Source organism: Petaurus breviceps, unplaced genomic scaffold (genome assembly GCF_028583685.1).
Source record: "Petaurus breviceps papuanus isolate PSGF00001 unplaced genomic scaffold, PetGlider_PUasm1.0 171, whole genome shotgun sequence".
Lineage (NCBI taxonomy): Eukaryota > Metazoa > Chordata > Mammalia > Diprotodontia > Petauridae > Petaurus > Petaurus breviceps.
This window is the reverse complement of record NW_027185754.1, coordinates 22386017-22403388: the sequence shown is the minus strand read 5'-3', so window position 1 is coordinate 22403388 and position 17372 is coordinate 22386017. Positions and strand designations below refer to the sequence as shown.

General features: G+C 38.7%; 1 protein-coding gene across 3 annotated transcripts in view; it reads left to right on the top strand.

The window, feature by feature from the left end:
- RALGPS1 (Ral GEF with PH domain and SH3 binding motif 1) overlaps positions 1-17372 on the top strand; it is a 624901-nt gene that overhangs the window by 482769 nt on the left and 124760 nt on the right. For all 3 annotated transcript variants that reach the window (XM_069082706.1, XM_069082704.1, XM_069082705.1), the window contains one exon: positions 15567-15634. In XM_069082706.1, the coding sequence (XP_068938807.1) occupies positions 15567-15634 (68 nt within the window). The remainder of the gene's footprint in view (positions 1-15566; positions 15635-17372) is intronic.

Here is a 17372-nt window from a genome sequence, read left to right as displayed (position 1 = left end):
TTATGCTAAAAAAAAAAAACAAACTGTTCCTACCTTTTAATCCAGTGATATCACAATTAGGCAATTAGCCCAAGGAAGTCAATAACAATAATAATGATAGTTAGCATTTATATAACACCTACTCTATGCCAAGCACTCCTTTAAGTACTTTATAAATATTATCTCATTTGATTCTTACAGGAACCTTGGGAGGTAGGTGCTATTATTATTGCTATTTTACAAGTGAGAAAAGGCAAACACACTTTAAATGACTTACCCAGGGTCACACAGATAATAAGTGTCTGAGGCAAGATTTGAACTTATGTCTTCCTGATTCCAAGGTCCAGTTCTTTATCTATAGTGCCACTTAGCTACAAGATTCCTTGGATTCATAAATATTTATAGCAGCACTTTTTTGTGGCAGCAAATAACTGTAAGGGAAGTGGGTGTTCACCATTGATTGGGGAATGACTGAATAAATTGTAGCATATGAATTTAATGGAATATTTTGCCATGAAAAATAATGGTTATAATCAAGTTGTCATAATTAATTTTTTAAAATTTTGGAAGATTTGTTTGAATTTATCTAAAGGATAATAGTATCTGATATTCTTTTTCCAAGGAATTCATACCAGTAGTAAACAGGATAGAGCCAAAGACAGAGCCCTGTGGCCCTTCCCAAAGCTCTCTCCACAGATGATATAAACTCATTCGATAGTGTTCTTTAGATCAGTTCTATAGACCAGCTACAAGTCCATCTAACTCTATGCTATAATCCCTGTAAGTTTTCCCATCTTATACATAAGGATCTAATGAATGTCTTGATTAAACAACTTGCTGAAATCAAGAAACCCTTTACCTGTGGCATACTTCATTTGATCAGTTCAATAATTTAACAGGTATTTACTACTTGTCTGCTATGCAGAAAACAGAAGAGACAGAAACATACATACAATGTAGACCTTGCTCTCAGTCAAGGGATCCAGTTGCACAAATAGTTATGCAATAAATATAAAGAATACCAGGTACAGTACTATAAGAAATTTTTTGAGGAAGAGATCACTTTTTACCTGGGGGAAGGGTGTTGTTAGAGAAGAGTTCATGGAGGAGGTAGCACCTGTGTTGAGCCTTAAGGAAGGGAGGGATAGACAGTAAGAAACCCGTGATGGCTTTTAGTCAACATTTTTCAGTGGTTACAAACCATCCTATGAGGCTGCACCTACTTGCTCATCAACCCTTCCAGTTCACTTTGTATCTGTTTAATCATAGTGTTTCAGAGTTGGAAGGGACCTCAGTGGTCATCAAGGCCACCTTGAATAGGAATCCATATAACAAGCAGCCTAGAATTTGGCCAAAGATCAATGTCTAAAAATGTCCAGGGATTTTGGTGGACTGCAGACTTGGAATAAGTTAACAGAATGACATGACAGACAGAAAGGCTAATAGGCTTGTAAGCTACATTAATAGATGCCTCATGTCCAGAATGAGGAAAATAACAATCCACAGTTACTGCACCCTAGTTAGATCACATCTGTAAGATTGGGTTCAGTTCCAGTACATTTTAGGAAACACAGTTATATACTGGAATGTATCTAGATCAGGAGTTCTTAACCTGAGACCCATGAACAATTTTTTTAAATTTTATGTAACTATTTCAATATCATTGGTTTCTTTTGTAATTCTATGCATTTAAAATATTCTAAGAAGACTTCTCTGTAGGCTTCACCAGACTGCCAGAGGGGTCCATAACACAAAATAAAAAAGGTTAAGAACTCTTGATCTAGGGGATGACCAAGCAGACTGGAAACCATGCCATAAAAACATTGTTTGAAGAAATTGGGGACATTTAGCCTGCAGAAGAATGGAAGTAGTAGATATCTTCAAATGTTTAAAAGGCTGTCATATGGAAGAGAGATTAGTTTTGTTTTGTGTCATCAACAAGGGTGAAAGTTGAAGAGACAGAGTTAGGCTTAATTTAAGAAAATATTTCTGGTTTTGTTTTTGCTTTTTGGAGGGGCAAAGTAGAGCAATTGGGCTTAAGTGAATTGCCCAAGGTCACACGGCTAGTTTTTGTGTTAAGTGTCTGAGGCTGGATTTGAACTCAGATCCTCCTGACTTCAGGGCTGGTGCTCTATTCACTGTGCCACCTAGCCACCCCAGAAAACATTTCTAATATTTACAGCTGTCCAAAAATGGAATGGATAGCCTCAAGAGATAGTCGACTTCCCCTTCCCTTGAGATCTTCAAGAAAAGAGATTCCTGTAAAGGTATATGGTCAAACTAAATGACCCCTTTCAACTGAGAGCTTATAATTACATAATATCAAACTCTGGTTTAAATCTCCAAACACCCAATCAATAAATGCTGTCATTTCTTTCTTTGACTCTTAAGAATTCACCTCCTTCTTCTTCATTTTCTCTGCTAAAATCCTAAGTCTGAGGCCATATTTTCTCATGCTCTTTAATGGTCTCTCACACTGGAAGAGAAACTTATCATCTGACCCCTAACATCAGAATTTAAATTCCAACTCTGATAGTTGGAAGGTATTATGGGGCAGTGGGAAGTGCTAGATTTAGAGTCAAAGAACTTGGGTACAAATCTCGCCTCTGCTGTTTACTTCTTTTTTTTTTTTTTGAAGCAATTGGGGTTAAGTAACTTGCCCAAGGTTACATGGCCAGTTTTTTTGTGTGGGTGCCAAGTATCTGAGGCCGGAACCAATCCCGGGTCCTCCCGACTCTGGGGCCAGCGCTCTTACTCACTACGCCACCTAGCCGCCCCATGCTGTTTACTTCTTATGTGACCTTTGGTAAATCACTTAGTACCCCTGGGCCTCAGTTCTTCAAATGTTAAGTGAAAAGATTTCCTTGAACGTCCCTTCCTTTTCTAAATATGTGATCTCATGATGCTCCTTATTCTTTGGACAAGACACTTTCCCTCCCTAGATCTCCTAGGATCCTAGATTTAGGGCTGGAAGAGACCTTAGAAATCATTTAGACTCCTTCCCCCTTTGTTTTTATAGATGAGGACACTGAAACCTGGAAAGATGAAGTTTCCACATCTGTAAAGTGAAGGGTTAGAGAGTAGTAGTAGCAACAGCTTTGGGAACTCTCATCCCAGAAACAGTAAGAGGGTCAGACAACTGATCAGGAAGATACTACAGGGGACCTTCTGCTGACACTAGGCGCAGCTCACACTGATAGGCAACTCTATTGCCCGTATGCAGTTCTGGACTGCAGTTCCAGAATGAAGAAGAATGCTTGTGGTCAGGAACAGGAGCCCTGGTTGAAGCTCCAAGGCTAAGAGGAACACTAGCACCTGTGACCGTAGGAGAACAAGGGACCTGATCACAGAGCCAAGATGAGCACTAGCACTTATGATTTTAGGGAGGAAGGGCACTTCCTGGTACAGACCAGAGCACAGACCATGGGAGCAGTGACTAGGCCTCTCTCCACATCACACCACTTGAAAGTTCCAAAAACTTGCAGACTCTCAGAACTAGCTCTGAAAACAACAACATAAAAAAATCGAAAGTTTGGGATAGTGCCTCTCCATCCCCAGGTGAGAAAGGTCCAAGTTTACCACAAAGTTCAAAGTCAGGAAATAGGCTGGGAAAATAAGTAAACAATAACAAAAAAGAACTTGACTATAAAAAGCTACTGTCATGGTAGTCTAAGACTAAAACTCAGAAGAAGACAACAAGGTGAAAAACTACAAACAAATCCTCAAAGAAAAATTCTAATTGGACCCAAGCCCAACAAGAGTTTCTAGAAGAGTTAAAGAAAGATATAAGAGAGTTAGAGGGAAAAGTGGGAAAAGAAATGAGGGCAATGCAAGAAAATTATGAAGAATATTAACAGCTTGGTAAATAAGTAAAAAGATAATACCGGAAAAAATACCTAAAAAGCAAGAATTGGCCTAATGGTGAAAAAGGCACAAAAATTCACAGAAGAAAAGAACTCCTTAAAAAACAAAATTGGCCAAATGGAAAAAGAGGTACAAAAGCTCATTGAAGAAAATAATTCCTTGAAAAGTAGTATTGGACAAGTAGAATCTGATGACTCCACAAGACATCAAAAAACAATAAAACAAAACCAAAAGAATAAAAAAATGTAGTAGAAAATGTGAACATCTCCTCAGAAAAATGACTTACTTGGAAAATAGATCAAAGAGAGATAATTTAAGAATCATTTCACTCCCTGAAAGCCATGATAAAAAAAGAGCATAGACATCATATTTCAAGATACTATAAAGGAAAACTGCCTTGATACCTTAGATCCATAGTATAAAATAGAAATTAAAAGAATCCATCAATCACCTCCTGAAAGAGATACCAAAACGACAACTCCCCAATATATAATAGCCAACCTCCTTTCTCAAATATATAGGGAACTGAGTCAAATTGGCAAAAATAAGGGGCATTCCCCATTATGTACAAGTCATATGTATAGGGAATATAAAAGGCAGCCTTCAGAAGAAGACATCAAAGCTATCTATAGTCATATAAAAATTCTCTATAATAACTATTTATTAAAGAAATGAAAATTTTAACTCTGGGTACCACCTCATACCTATCAGAAATGACAAATACTGAAGGAGCTGAAGGAAAATAGGTACAAGCACACACAAACAAAATCCTATTGGTAGAGCTATGAACTAGTCCAGTCATTCTGGGGAACAATTTAGAACCATGCACAAAGGGCTACAAAATTGTGCATTCCCTTTGACCCAGCAATACCACTACTAGGTCTGTAAAAGAGATCAAAGGAAAAGGAAAAGGACATATATGTACAAAAATATCTATAGCAGCTCTTTTTTTTTTGGTGGTCAAGAATTAGAAATTGAGGGAATGCTCTTCAATTGGGGAATGGCTGAACAAGTTACAGTATATGATTGTGATGATGTACTTCTGTGTTATAAAAATGATGATGAGGTGGTTTCAGGAAAAATAATGGGAAGACCTATTTGAACTGATGCAAAGTGAAGTGAGAACCAGGAGGTAATTGTGCATAGTAACAGCAATGTTGTAATGATAATCAGCTGTGAAAGATGTGACTACTCTGATCTGTATAATGATCCAAGATAATTCCAAAGGACTCATGATGAAAAATGCTATCCATATCCAGAAGGAGAATTGATGAACTCTGAATGTAATTTAAAGTATAGCTTTTTTCACTTTATTTTTTGGTTGCTTTTTTGTGATAGGACTAATATGAAAATATTTCCATGATTTTACAAGTATAATAATATCACAAGTAGGGTAGCCTCAGTGGGTAGGGAGGAGTGGAAGGGAGGGAGAGAATTTGGTGCTCAAAATTTTAAAAGAAAAGGATGTTAAAAACAAATAAAATTTGTTTTAAAAAATAAAGGCAAACTGAAAAAATGAAGGGTTAAATTAGATCAGAAATTCTTATTTTCAATAGTCTGTGATCTTTAATAGGAAAACTGTGTCTTTCTTTCTACTAACCTTTTTGTTTCTTTTGCAATCCTACATATTTTATTTTATTCATTTAAAAACATTATTCTAAAAAGGAGTTTGAAGGCTTCATTGGATTGCCAAAGGGCAGTAACTCAAAAATGGCTAAGAATATCCAGGCTAAATGTCTATGATCTTATGCAGAGCTAATACTGATCAGTCTCTACATTTACCAGGAGACTTATACTTGACTTCCAGAGGTAAAAAGATCTGAGGCAAAAGCCCTTCAGAGCTACACAGAGCTATCTGAGTGTGCCTGTTGGCCCTGAGCCCTATACCTCACTACCCACCACATGGTTTGCTTGTTCCCTCACTGTCTTGATTTTCACTGCTTTCTTCTGTATAATATGCTGCCTACTTCCCACCTTCTGCCTTGAACTCTGGGGCCATGGTCTGCCTAGCATTACTCAGTCTCTACTTACCCCTTCAAAGCCATCCTACTTTTTTTTTTTTTTAAGCCATCCTACTTTTGAGGTTAGCATTCTCAGTTTCTCAGCTGAGTCCAGAGCACCTCTGGTCTTTCCCTCCCTAATCCACCAGATATATGCTACCACACTGATTTTGCCACCTCTCATCATTTGCATCCCAACGCACAAGAACCAACATTGATTTTCTGTGATTTGTAGGTTCAAGTCTAAACTCCTCAGTCTGATGACATTTAAAGTGTTTCTTTGCCTGTCCCCACCTTCCTTAGGCTGCCCCATTACCCTAGAGCATGAACTCCTTACATCAAGCAGATTGTCCTCACTATCCCTATACCCTACTATATCAATTCTGTAGTGACCTACATCTCTCTAGTGTCTATGCTCCATTCATTTATAAAATCCTAGAAGGCCAAAAGAGGAAAGTGAGGGGACTAGAACAGCAAGGGTTAGTAGGAATTGATTAAACCACACTGACTCCATCTTGTACTCAATTTTGGAGCTAGCTCAGTTCCCTTTCTATCGCATTATGGAGAATTGTGAAAAAACCCTGTTGCGTTATTTGAACGTCACCCTTCGTGACTGGGAAGCTGAATGACCTCTACTTGCTGCTTAGAGACCCTTAACTAAGGACCTAGGTTATGCTGACCAGAAATCCAGTCAGAGCCAAAGACTGATAAAAGGCATTTTCTCACAATTATACATTTCATGCACCCCATGTGTCTTATCTGAAAACTGATTCTGTACGGGTCAACCAGTTATTGTTCCCATGTTCTTTTGATTGAATATAGACACTTGGGGGGAGTAGGACACCTCTTTTTCTGATTTCAGGGAATTGCACCTGTTTGTTTTCTCTGTCCCAATTAGGAAAGTCCCCAATCTTTCCTCAATTAGAAATTAGATTACTTAATTTAGTATTCTGGTTGTTTTCCTTTAATTAATTGGCCTTATTAGAGTAATTGTTTTTAATGTATAGAAATCTGCCTCCCGCTGTATTCGGGGTCCAGTGCCAAAGCTTAGGGTACTGGCCCCAATTTGTTAAGCAATTGGCATGCATTGCTTAATAAATAGATAGGCTTGGAAGCCCAAACCTTTGTTTCCATAGTTATTTCATCTTTCACTCACACAAAAGGACATCAGAAATAAATTTCCTCGTTTTAATAGCAAGGACATTGAGACATCTAGAAGGAAAGTGACTTATTCAGCGTCATCCTGGTAAATGGTAAAAACAGAACTCCAGCTGAGGTTTTCAAACTCTAAGCCCAATGTCAAGTCCTATTCTTCTGTGAAGCCTTTCCTGAGTAGCCCTTCCCCTGACATGACACCAAATCACCTTTCTCTTCCTGAATGTTTATAGAATGGTTATAGTCTACGCTCCACATCATAGCACTCAATTATGCATTGTCAGGTTTTCCAGGGGTTTCTGCACAAATAACTTTGTTTTCTCCACATGATCCCTGCCCTCTACTTTTTGTTGTATCTCTTGTAGAATCACTGCAGTGTGAGTTTACAGCTGAACACTCAAGAGCTGACTACTTATTGACTTTATTTGTCACATGGGAAAAGCTTTTTGTTAAAAGGTTTATATTTGTTTCCCGAAGTAATGAGCTATAATCATCCTTTTGCAAAGGAGAGGATATTATAATCTTTCCTAGCAATTTTTAATCCTGTACAGTAGAGGGAAAGAGAGTCTCAAAGTTTCCCTTTTAGGCAAGAAACTAATCAGTTCTACTTAGGTTTCTCAGTCCCTACCTGCCCCAGCCCTACCCCCAGACAGTCTGGGCCAATTGTCTTCAATGGTCACTGCTTCTAATACCCCAATTCTCCATTTTCTTTCTATAACCCACAGATACATGCAGAGTGGAGCTCTTCCCAGAGTCAGTATTCTTCCACACTCAGCTTCAGGGCACATCTCCTTCGTGCCAATGACTAATCTTAACCCAGAGGGAGATATGTAACTCATACAAAGGTCAAATTGTGGGGAAAATTCCAGACAGTGTAGGGAAGGAGGTCCTAGAGTACATGATCCTGCATGACCATCCCAGCTGCATAACCACATAATGTTTATATTTTATTTTGTACTCAGCTCACTGATAAATAGAATGCAAGCTCTTTGAGAGTAGGAAAGTTTCATTTTTTTTAAATGTGTATCCTTTGGGGAGGCTAGCTGATGCAGTGAGTAGAGCACCAGCCCTGGAATCAGGAGGACCTGAGTTCAAATCCAGCCTCAGACACTTAACACAAAAACTAGCCGTGTGACCTTGGGCAAGTCGCTTAACCCCAATTGCCCTCCAAAAAGCAAAACAAAAAAAAAATTTGTATCCCTACCTCCTAGCACAGTATCTTACACATAGTAGGTGCTTAGTAAGTATTGGAGTCTAATCAGATCACAAGTGAAGTACAAGTACTCAGTGCTGGCCAACAGAACCACAAACTATTTCTCACTAGAGTGGGAGTGGCGGCTAATGAATTTTTTTAATTTTTTTTGTCTTTATTAATTTGTTTATTTACTTTTAGTTTACAAGTTTCAGTTCCACAATTTCTTGAGTTTCAAATTTTTACTTTTAGTTTACAAGTTTCAGTTCCACAATTTCTTGAGTTTCAAATTTTCTCCCCTTTCCCCTCTCCCCCCCTCCCCCGCCCTGGCAGCATACAATCAAGTATAGGATCTGCAAATACTTCCACATTAGACATTAGTCAGGTTATAAAGAAGGATTGTAACTGATGGAATGAACAATGGGAAAGAGGAAACAAAACCAAACAAAAAAAAAGAGAGTAGGTAATTTGCTTCAATCTGCATTCAAACTCTGTTCTTTCTAGTTCTTTCTCTGAATGTAGACATCTCTCTCCATCTGAGTCTTTTGGAGTTGACTTATAGCCCTGTATTGCTGAGAAGAGTCCAGTCTATCAAAGTTGGTCATCACACATATGTTGTGTCTGTAATTGGGTACAAATTTCTCCTGGTTTTGCTCTTCTCACTCAGCATCAGTTTGTATAAGCCTCTCCAGGCAGCTAATGGTTTTTAAAAGGGAGGGAAAACCTGTTGCAGTTTTTAGATTGTTTTCACATTGTTCTGCCTTTCTGGCTAGCTGGTGTGTTTACTGTCCTTGCCATATGTTAGTACTATTATTACCTACTCATGCTATACTCTCCCCTCAGTTATAAGCTAGGTAAACTCAGCTCCACCTCCACTGAGTGTAGACAATTGGTGGATGTAGTCCTGATTATGTCACTTGTAGAGATGATTAGATATTCCTTGGGTTTAGATTTCTGGTATTCTGTATCTGAATCTATAGACTGACTAGTGGGACCCCATCAGGATGGGAAAGGGCAGACTTGACCTGGCATATCGGCCCTAGGTGGGAGCAGGAAAACATAAATTTCTCAGGTAAGTTGGATTAAGTTGGACAGTCATCCCCTCCAAAATGCCACATATATTTGACTCCTACTCCAGGACTGACCTTTATTCTTGCAATGAGACAGTATGCTCTGGGATCCCACCTCATATCAGTTGGTCAGTTAACAGGCATTTATTAAGCATTGTTTTTAGTTCACCTGTATTAATTAAAGGTACTATACTAAGTGCTGGTAATATATAGAAAGATATAAACACAGTCACTGTCCTCAAGGAGTTCACATTCTAATAAGGGAAATAAAGTACAAATATCTAGATACATAAAGAGAGTCTTTGTGTAAATGCAAGGTAATCTCAGAGGAAAGGCACTAGCAACTAGTGAGTGGGGAGGGGGGAGAGCAGAAAAGGCATCTTGCTGTGGCTGAGGTTTGAACTCAGCCTTGAAGAAAGCCAGGGAAGCTAGGAGCAGCCTAACATGAATTCCGCCTCCTGTAGGGGAATGAAATACAGAATCAGGAGACAACATGTGCCCTATGGGAGGAAGAGTGGGTAGATCAATGCAGCTGGATCATTGAGTTTGTCACTCAGTTATTCCATAAACACCTATTAAGTGCCTCCGATGTGTCAGGCACCATGCGAAGTCCTGAGGACACAAAGAAAAGTAAAAGATGGTTTTCTAACTTAAATGCAAGTCCTCTGACTATGACGTCTGTTCTCTTTGCTGCGATACCAGATTACCTCATAACTGATTATCTGGAATGGGAATGGGAATCTGAAGATCATCCCTGCGCCTTGGCCCTTTGATAGGCTTAAGTGACTCTGAGAACCTTCCTTGATTTGAGAATATACTCTGCCCCCTAAAAGGCTGAATGTGCTCACCTGGAGCCTGTGGACAGAGGCTTGTTTTTCAGCAATGGCCACACCTTGTTACTTTGTGATTGGGCAGTGGGTCACAAGGGTTGTGATGGTCTCTGACTCAGGAGATATATACCCTGATGTGAGGTTTTGCTTTGAGGCTCACTTTGGGAAAAGTTATGTGATTTGGCCAGATGAGACTCAGATGTTGGTGTTTCCATCTCTGGTAACTAACTAGGTATAGATGCAGTGGTCAGACAGCTGGAAGCCTGTCTGCTGAATTGTTATTTTCTGTTGTAACTTTTGTTTGTATTCTCTGAAGTTCAGGATGCTGGCTTTTCCCCCTGAGCTAGGTAAATGGTATATGTGATTGATTAAAGTAAGATTGTTAACCCATTTTGAGGTGCTTTCCTTTAGAAAAGCAAATCTAAGAACCTATGCTGGGGTGGCCAGGTGGCACAGAGAGTAAGATCACTGGCTCCAGTATCGGGATGACCTGGAATCCAGGCTCAGACACTTAGCACCCACCCAGAAACACCTGGCCATGTAACCTTGAGCAAGTTACTTAACCCCAATTGCTTTAAAAAATAAAAAAAGAACCTATGCTAGCAGCCACCCTAGATATGCTAGGATGCTTACTGCTACAGAAGGTTGAAGATTTCCTCTGCCCCCTAATAGGCTGAATGTAATCACATGGAGCCTGTGGTTGGAGGAGTTTGCTGAAGGATAGAACAGAGCCCACAGGAAGCTGGGAGTCAGAGCAGCTAGATGGAGGGAGGAGAGAGAGGACGGCATGCAAGCAGACAGTTAGGCTTGTAAGTGTTTGTGGGAAGGCTAAAGGATGGTATGGCTCTCTGCTGCATTGTGGTGTATTAACTTCTATATTGCTATGATGGATTCGGTTTCCTGGTATTGGGATTTGGTTTTCTGGTGTCTGAACGAATGTTTTGCTTCTGTCTTCTATATGGAGAGTCTGTTATATTTTGTGATTGAGAACTATGCCAGCATATTTACAGTCACCATTGGCACTGTGAATATTGTGTTGGTGCTATACTATCTCATCCCATCCCTCATAGAATTTTATATGTATAAAGTAAAACCTCTAAGTGTATTTAATTTATCTTTCTCATACTAGTTCCATAGAACATTCTTTCATATGATTATTGGTACTTTATAATTCTTCTGAAAGTTATTTTTAAAAAATCCTTTGGCCACCTATATTGAGAAATGGCCTACTCTTATAAATTTGCACCAATTCCCTATATGTCTTGGACTTCAGAGTTTTGTTATGGATATTTGATGCAAATAACTTCCCTTTCAACAGTTAGTCTTTTTCTTTTGGTTGCATTGATTTTGTTCATACCAAAACATTTCCAAGTTTTATTTAATAAAAAAATTATTCATTATCATCAATATTCTTTTTGATTATAAATCCTCCTCCTAATCATAGACCTAAAAGATATGTTTTTCCATTCTTCTAAGTATGTATTCTGAAGTCTTTTCCAGCTCTAAGTCTATTTTCTAAGGGTTCTTTTAATTCTGTCTGTCTCACTATCTTTTACTAGAAATATGGGAAAACACTTTCTATGACTTATGAAAGTGAAATAAGGGGAGGGTATGATTTTTTGGTAATATTGATTGGTAAGTTTTGCTGATAGTTTTCCCTTTTCTTCCTATTTTTCTTCTAAAATAAATATTTGTTTTAAGAAATGACTCTTTGGGAGTGGGTAAGGGGGAGGGATTCAGGAGAATATTTAGGTGATGTAAAAGCAAAAGATGTCAATAATTTTCTTTAAAAAAACAAATTTATTTAAATATGAACAATGCCCCAAACCCTGACTTCTTTTCCATAAGTGAGAAGCCTGTTGATATATTTGCAACTAATTGCCCAATATACATATCATTAATATGAGTCAAACCTGGAGGCAAGGGAACAGTACTCTCAGGGATTCTTCCTTATGTCTTGTTTTCCCCTTCTCACTGTGAGTTCATGGCCAAATACACTGACTGGTTAATAAGGTTTTTATTTTAAGCCAGCATCTTTACCTCATAAATTCGTTAACAACTTTTGTGTCATCCTCTTGGCCAATATGATAAAATCCATGGAACCATTCTCAAAATAATATTTTTAAATGCATAAAACAAACTATGTAGCATTACAAATGAAACTAATAATAGAAATAACTTTTCAGAAGTTTAAAGACTTCCAATTATCCCCACTCCCACATAGCAGGACCTCTCCTTTGTACTAGAAATACACCACACCTCTTTTTCTCCAGTCCATCAGGACTTCTAGCCTTTTGCCTTTCCTGTTTTGAATCTTGGCCTTCATATTCCTTGTCTCAATCTGGTCATTTAGTCTTTATACTAAGGCTGCTAGTTCTATTTGGATCTTGGGCCTTAATTTTCATGCTCTTCCCTTTGAACTGAAGCAGATGCCGATAAATCCTGTGAGAGCCCCTCTCCCTGTTGTTTATTAGCTTAACTTCTTCCTTTCTTCATCTTGGGAGTTTAAAATAAGTTAGGTCCTGACTTCCCCATTATGTATTTTAAAAAACATTTTATCTTATTTTTAATTTATGGAAGAAAAAAAGCATTTCCATAATATGGTAGAATAGAAAAAAAATGATTGCACATGAAAATACAAATCTATTATGTACAACTTGCTATTCCTTTTAAATATATAATAAAGTTACCATGTAAATTTCTTTTTTCTCTTTTTTCTTCCTCCTCCTCTACACCCCCACCCCCCCGCCCCAGGGATGACTACCATTAGACACAAATATGTGTATATCACACACACACGTATATAAAAATCATTCTATATATACTTACATTTATCAGTTCTTGCTCTGGATGCTGATAGTGTCTTCCTTCATATGTCCTTTGTAATTAATTTGGGTATTTATAATAGTCAAAATGATTTAGTCACTCAGAGTTGTTCTTAAAACAATATTGCTATTACTGTATACAGCACTCTCTTGGTTCTTCTCAGTTCACTCTTCATTATTTCATGCAACTCTATTCAAGTTTTTCTATGATCATTAAACTCATCATTTCTTAAACCACAGTATTCAATATATTTATGTAATAACATATTGAATACAATAACATTGAATACAATAATTCAGTGTTTTAAGACACCATGGTTTCCTTGGCATGAAGGCTTCCTCCACCTATGCAGATCCTGACTCCCTTCCACACATCAGTAAACAATCTTGGGAGTTAATTTGGCCCAAAAAGTAAACAGATGGTGACCAGACCTGTCAGGAAGAGCACAGTCTATCACTGGCTCTTTACTTAAAGTCCTTTAATTGATCAACATGTATTAAGTGCCAACTGTGTGCCAAGCATTGTGCTGGGCACTGGGGATAAAGAGACAAAAGGGGAACAGCCCTTGCCCTCAAGACACTTGTATTCTGTTGGAAGAGAGAAAACACGCAAAAATGCTTAAAAATTAATATGAGGTAATTTGGATCATAAAGAAGACACTAGCAGCTGTTGTAATCAATAGAAGCTTTTGTAGCAGATGTTGCTTGAGCTGAATTTTGAAGAAAATTAGGGATTCTAGCAAGTGGAGGTAAAGAGGGAAGGCATTCCAGGCATGGGAGATAGAAATGGTAGAAAAAATGTATTAAGGTGGGAGATGGCAAGTTGTGTGTGAGAAACAAATCGGTTTAGCCAGACCTTAGAGTCCACGAAGGGGAGTAATGTATATAAGAAGGCTAGAAAAGTAGGTTAGGGCCACGTGGTCAGTCATTCAGCGAGTATCTGTTAAGCACTTAGGATGTGCCAACCTCAGTGCCAGACAGTGAGGGGATGCAGAGAAGGATGAAAACAGTTCCAGTTTTCGGGAGTTCACACTTTGATGGAGAAGACTGCATGGATATGGCTAGGTTTATACAAAATACATAGCAGTGGGAAGGCAGTCTCAGAGAGGAAAGTGCTAGCAGCAGGGGAACTGGAAATGACCCCTTGCAGAAAGGGTGGATTTGAGCTAACTCTTAAAGGAAGCCAGGAAATGTCAGAAGCATCAGTCACTGAGAAGGGAGATCTTCCAGGTCTGGGGGACATCTAGTGCAAATGCATGCAGATAGAAGGTGAAGTGTTGAGGAAAGACAGGCAAGTAAGTGTGTAACTGGACCAGGAGGAACAAGGAAGCCAGTTTGGTGAACCATAAAATTTGGGAAGGGGAATAATGAATAAAGTTGGAAAGGTTGGTTGGGCCCAGGTTGTGAAGGCTTAAAACAAAACAGAGGAGCTTGTATTTGATCTTAGAGTCAAGAGGGAATCGTTGGGAGTATATTGAGTAGGGGAGTGACATGGTCAGACTTGTACTTTAGGAAGCCAAGTAGTACAATGGATACACCACTGAACTTGAAATCAAGAAGACTCATGTTCAAATCCAACCTCAGATACTTGCTAGCAGTGTTAAACTAGGCAAGTGACTTAACCTCTGTCTGACTCAGTTTCCTCAATGGTAAAAACAGGTACAATCTAAACATTTACCTCCTCACATCTATTGTTGTGATAATCAAATTAAATAATATTGGTAAAGAGCTTTGTAGACCTGAAAGTCCTATATTAATGCTACCTATTAGTAGTTGTAATAGTAGTTCAACATTTATTAAATGCCCATTATGTACAAGGTATTGTGCTAGCTAGTCATGGAAAGTACAAAAACAAAATACATCAAATAAAAATACTTGTATTTTACATGATTGGATAATGTGAAAGATTAATTCCAAAGAGCACTGTAAGATACAGATATATACTATATAATTTGCAGATGCATATAATACACATATACATGTATATTATGTATGTGTATATATGTATGTATTTCATTTCTCTGTTCCTCTGGAAGGTTCCCAGCCTGTTTGAAAGAGTTTGGGGGATGCCCAATTTTAGCATCTCAATATTTCAAGGACCTTCAGTCTCATCTGCAGTCCTTCCTCCACTGATGAAGATCCTGACCTCTCCATTACTTAGCAGATACATTTCACAAGTGGTTATGGCCAAAAATTTCTTATGGTGTGGCCAACAACTTATAAACAGGCTTCAGTAAGTGACTTGTATAATGTTTATATAGAAGGAACCAATCAAACTTTAAAAGAGGAAAAATAGTAAGACCCTTGTTTAAAACTAATTGGATTTCCCGGGCACATCCTTACTTGTGAATAGACCATGAACCTTCTCTCTGATCAGAGGAGTGAACCAAAGAGATCTAGAGCTGTCTCAGATTGGAGTGACCTGCCACATAAGTGGTGAGTCCTCCATCACTGGAGGCATTCAAGGGGAAACTGAATGACTTATTGTCAGGGATGGTGTAGAAGTGGTTCCTGTTGGATTATATGCTCTTCCAGATCCTGACCAGCTGTAGGTCCTTTGATCTGAGGACTTCTTTCAACTCCGAATTTTGCTCCCAGTTCTTTTCTGGACTTAGAGCCCACACTGATCTAGCAAAAATCCTGTTTTTCAGGTTGTCTCTGAGAATTGAACCAGGAAGCTGTTCTCCCCGACTGGTATCTTCAAAGGAGGATCTTGCAGGTATCTTAAAAGTTACTCTGATTGTTATAAGTTGTGGACAGATCTGAGGTGGTCTGGCTCCATGAGTAGATGATAAAACTATGCTTAATGAATAGTTGAATAAGCAACCAACCAAGTCATCTGAACACAAAAATGGAGTGGCCTTGGTAACTGAGAGATAGCCCAGCTTCACCAAATCACAGCCTAGGTCCCCCCCATGCACACACACACATACACACACATGCACACAATCAGAGCCCAATTTCAAGAGGCAGCCCCTTGGTCAAATGGGTCACATCCAGATGGAACTGGGCAGAATGATTTTCTTGGGTAAAGAGTTAGAAGAACACTTACAAAGGTCGAAGGTCATCTAGAGTGTCCCTGCTCAACACCCTGGAAAGAAGAGGCACAGAACAGGGCTTGTTCAGAACAGAGAGGACTGTAAGAACCCAGTTTAAAGCATTTCTGAAGTCAAGTATAGGGAGGGGGAAGGGACATTCAATGTCAGGAAGCTTCTCAGCCACCTCTTCAAGCCTTCTAACCCAGAGGCCACCAGTTGATTGAATCTTCACATTTGCCACTAAGGCTCCTTAGCCCAAGGCTATCTTCTTCACTTTGCCTAAATATTTTCATTTAGCCAGTAAACTGAATTTGCACCAATTAGAGGTTCATTTGGGCAAACAAGTGTCCTCTTTTAAAATTCAAATACCTATAAGAAATTTCAAAGAAGATACAAACTGCTACCTTTGCTAGAAATGAGTTATATATTGATTTCAACATGTTTTAAGATATCTTTTTATAAAAATGCAGTAATTCAATTGTGAGAGGCATCCCCACTGACTCAGCTGTCAGTTGGCCGTAAGCCTAGGTTATCTTGAGGTAGGAGCTATCTAAGGTTGATAAATAAGATCAGAAATTGGGGAAGTGAATTGAGAAGAGTCTAGGATTTCAAACAGAGAAAAGTAGTTTCAGTTTTTGACTAAGAAATGGAAGAAAAGGATACTATATGGCAAAGCTTAAAGGTGAAAGAAAGTAATAATATGGCACCCACAAATGCACAACTTTGAGGAATACTGATAAAAATATTTTAGGTTGAGTTGGAGTGATGGTGAGGGGGTTGTAGACTTGCATTTTCCTCACTAAAGTGAGCTCAAAGTGTGGAAACTCCCTATGCCCATGATCAGCAGCTCATCTATAAGGTATAGTCTTAGGGAAGTGGTTGGGCCACGAAGAGGTTAAATGACTCACCTATGGTCACGTGGCTGTTAGAAGCAAGACTTGAACCCAGCTCATCCTGACTCCAAAATCAGACCTTCATCCATGTTGCTCCTCTACCTCTCTAATAATATTATCACAAGTTCATACTTACATAGTGCTTTAGAGATTAAAAAGTGCTTACTTTCTTTGCAACAACCATTTGAGGTGGTTAATGCAAGTATTATGTCTCTAATGTTACAAAAGAAAATTGAGGCTCAGAGAGTTTGAGTGATTTTCCAACAAACATTCATGTTCATAGCAAGTTGGTAATAGAAGAAGGAGAGGAACCAGTGTTCTTTTCAATATCCTAGAAAATTCACTGACACTGCATTGAAGAAAAAAAATAAGACTGGGTGCCAGATGGACCAAGTAGCAACAAAGCTTTTTCACACATGAGCAGTCATGCCTATCATAACCTAAAGGAACTAGGTAGAGTTAAGAAAAGTTATTGGGCCAGACAAGCAGCAAATCAAGCAAGTTGCTATGGCAGGTGCTGGAGATG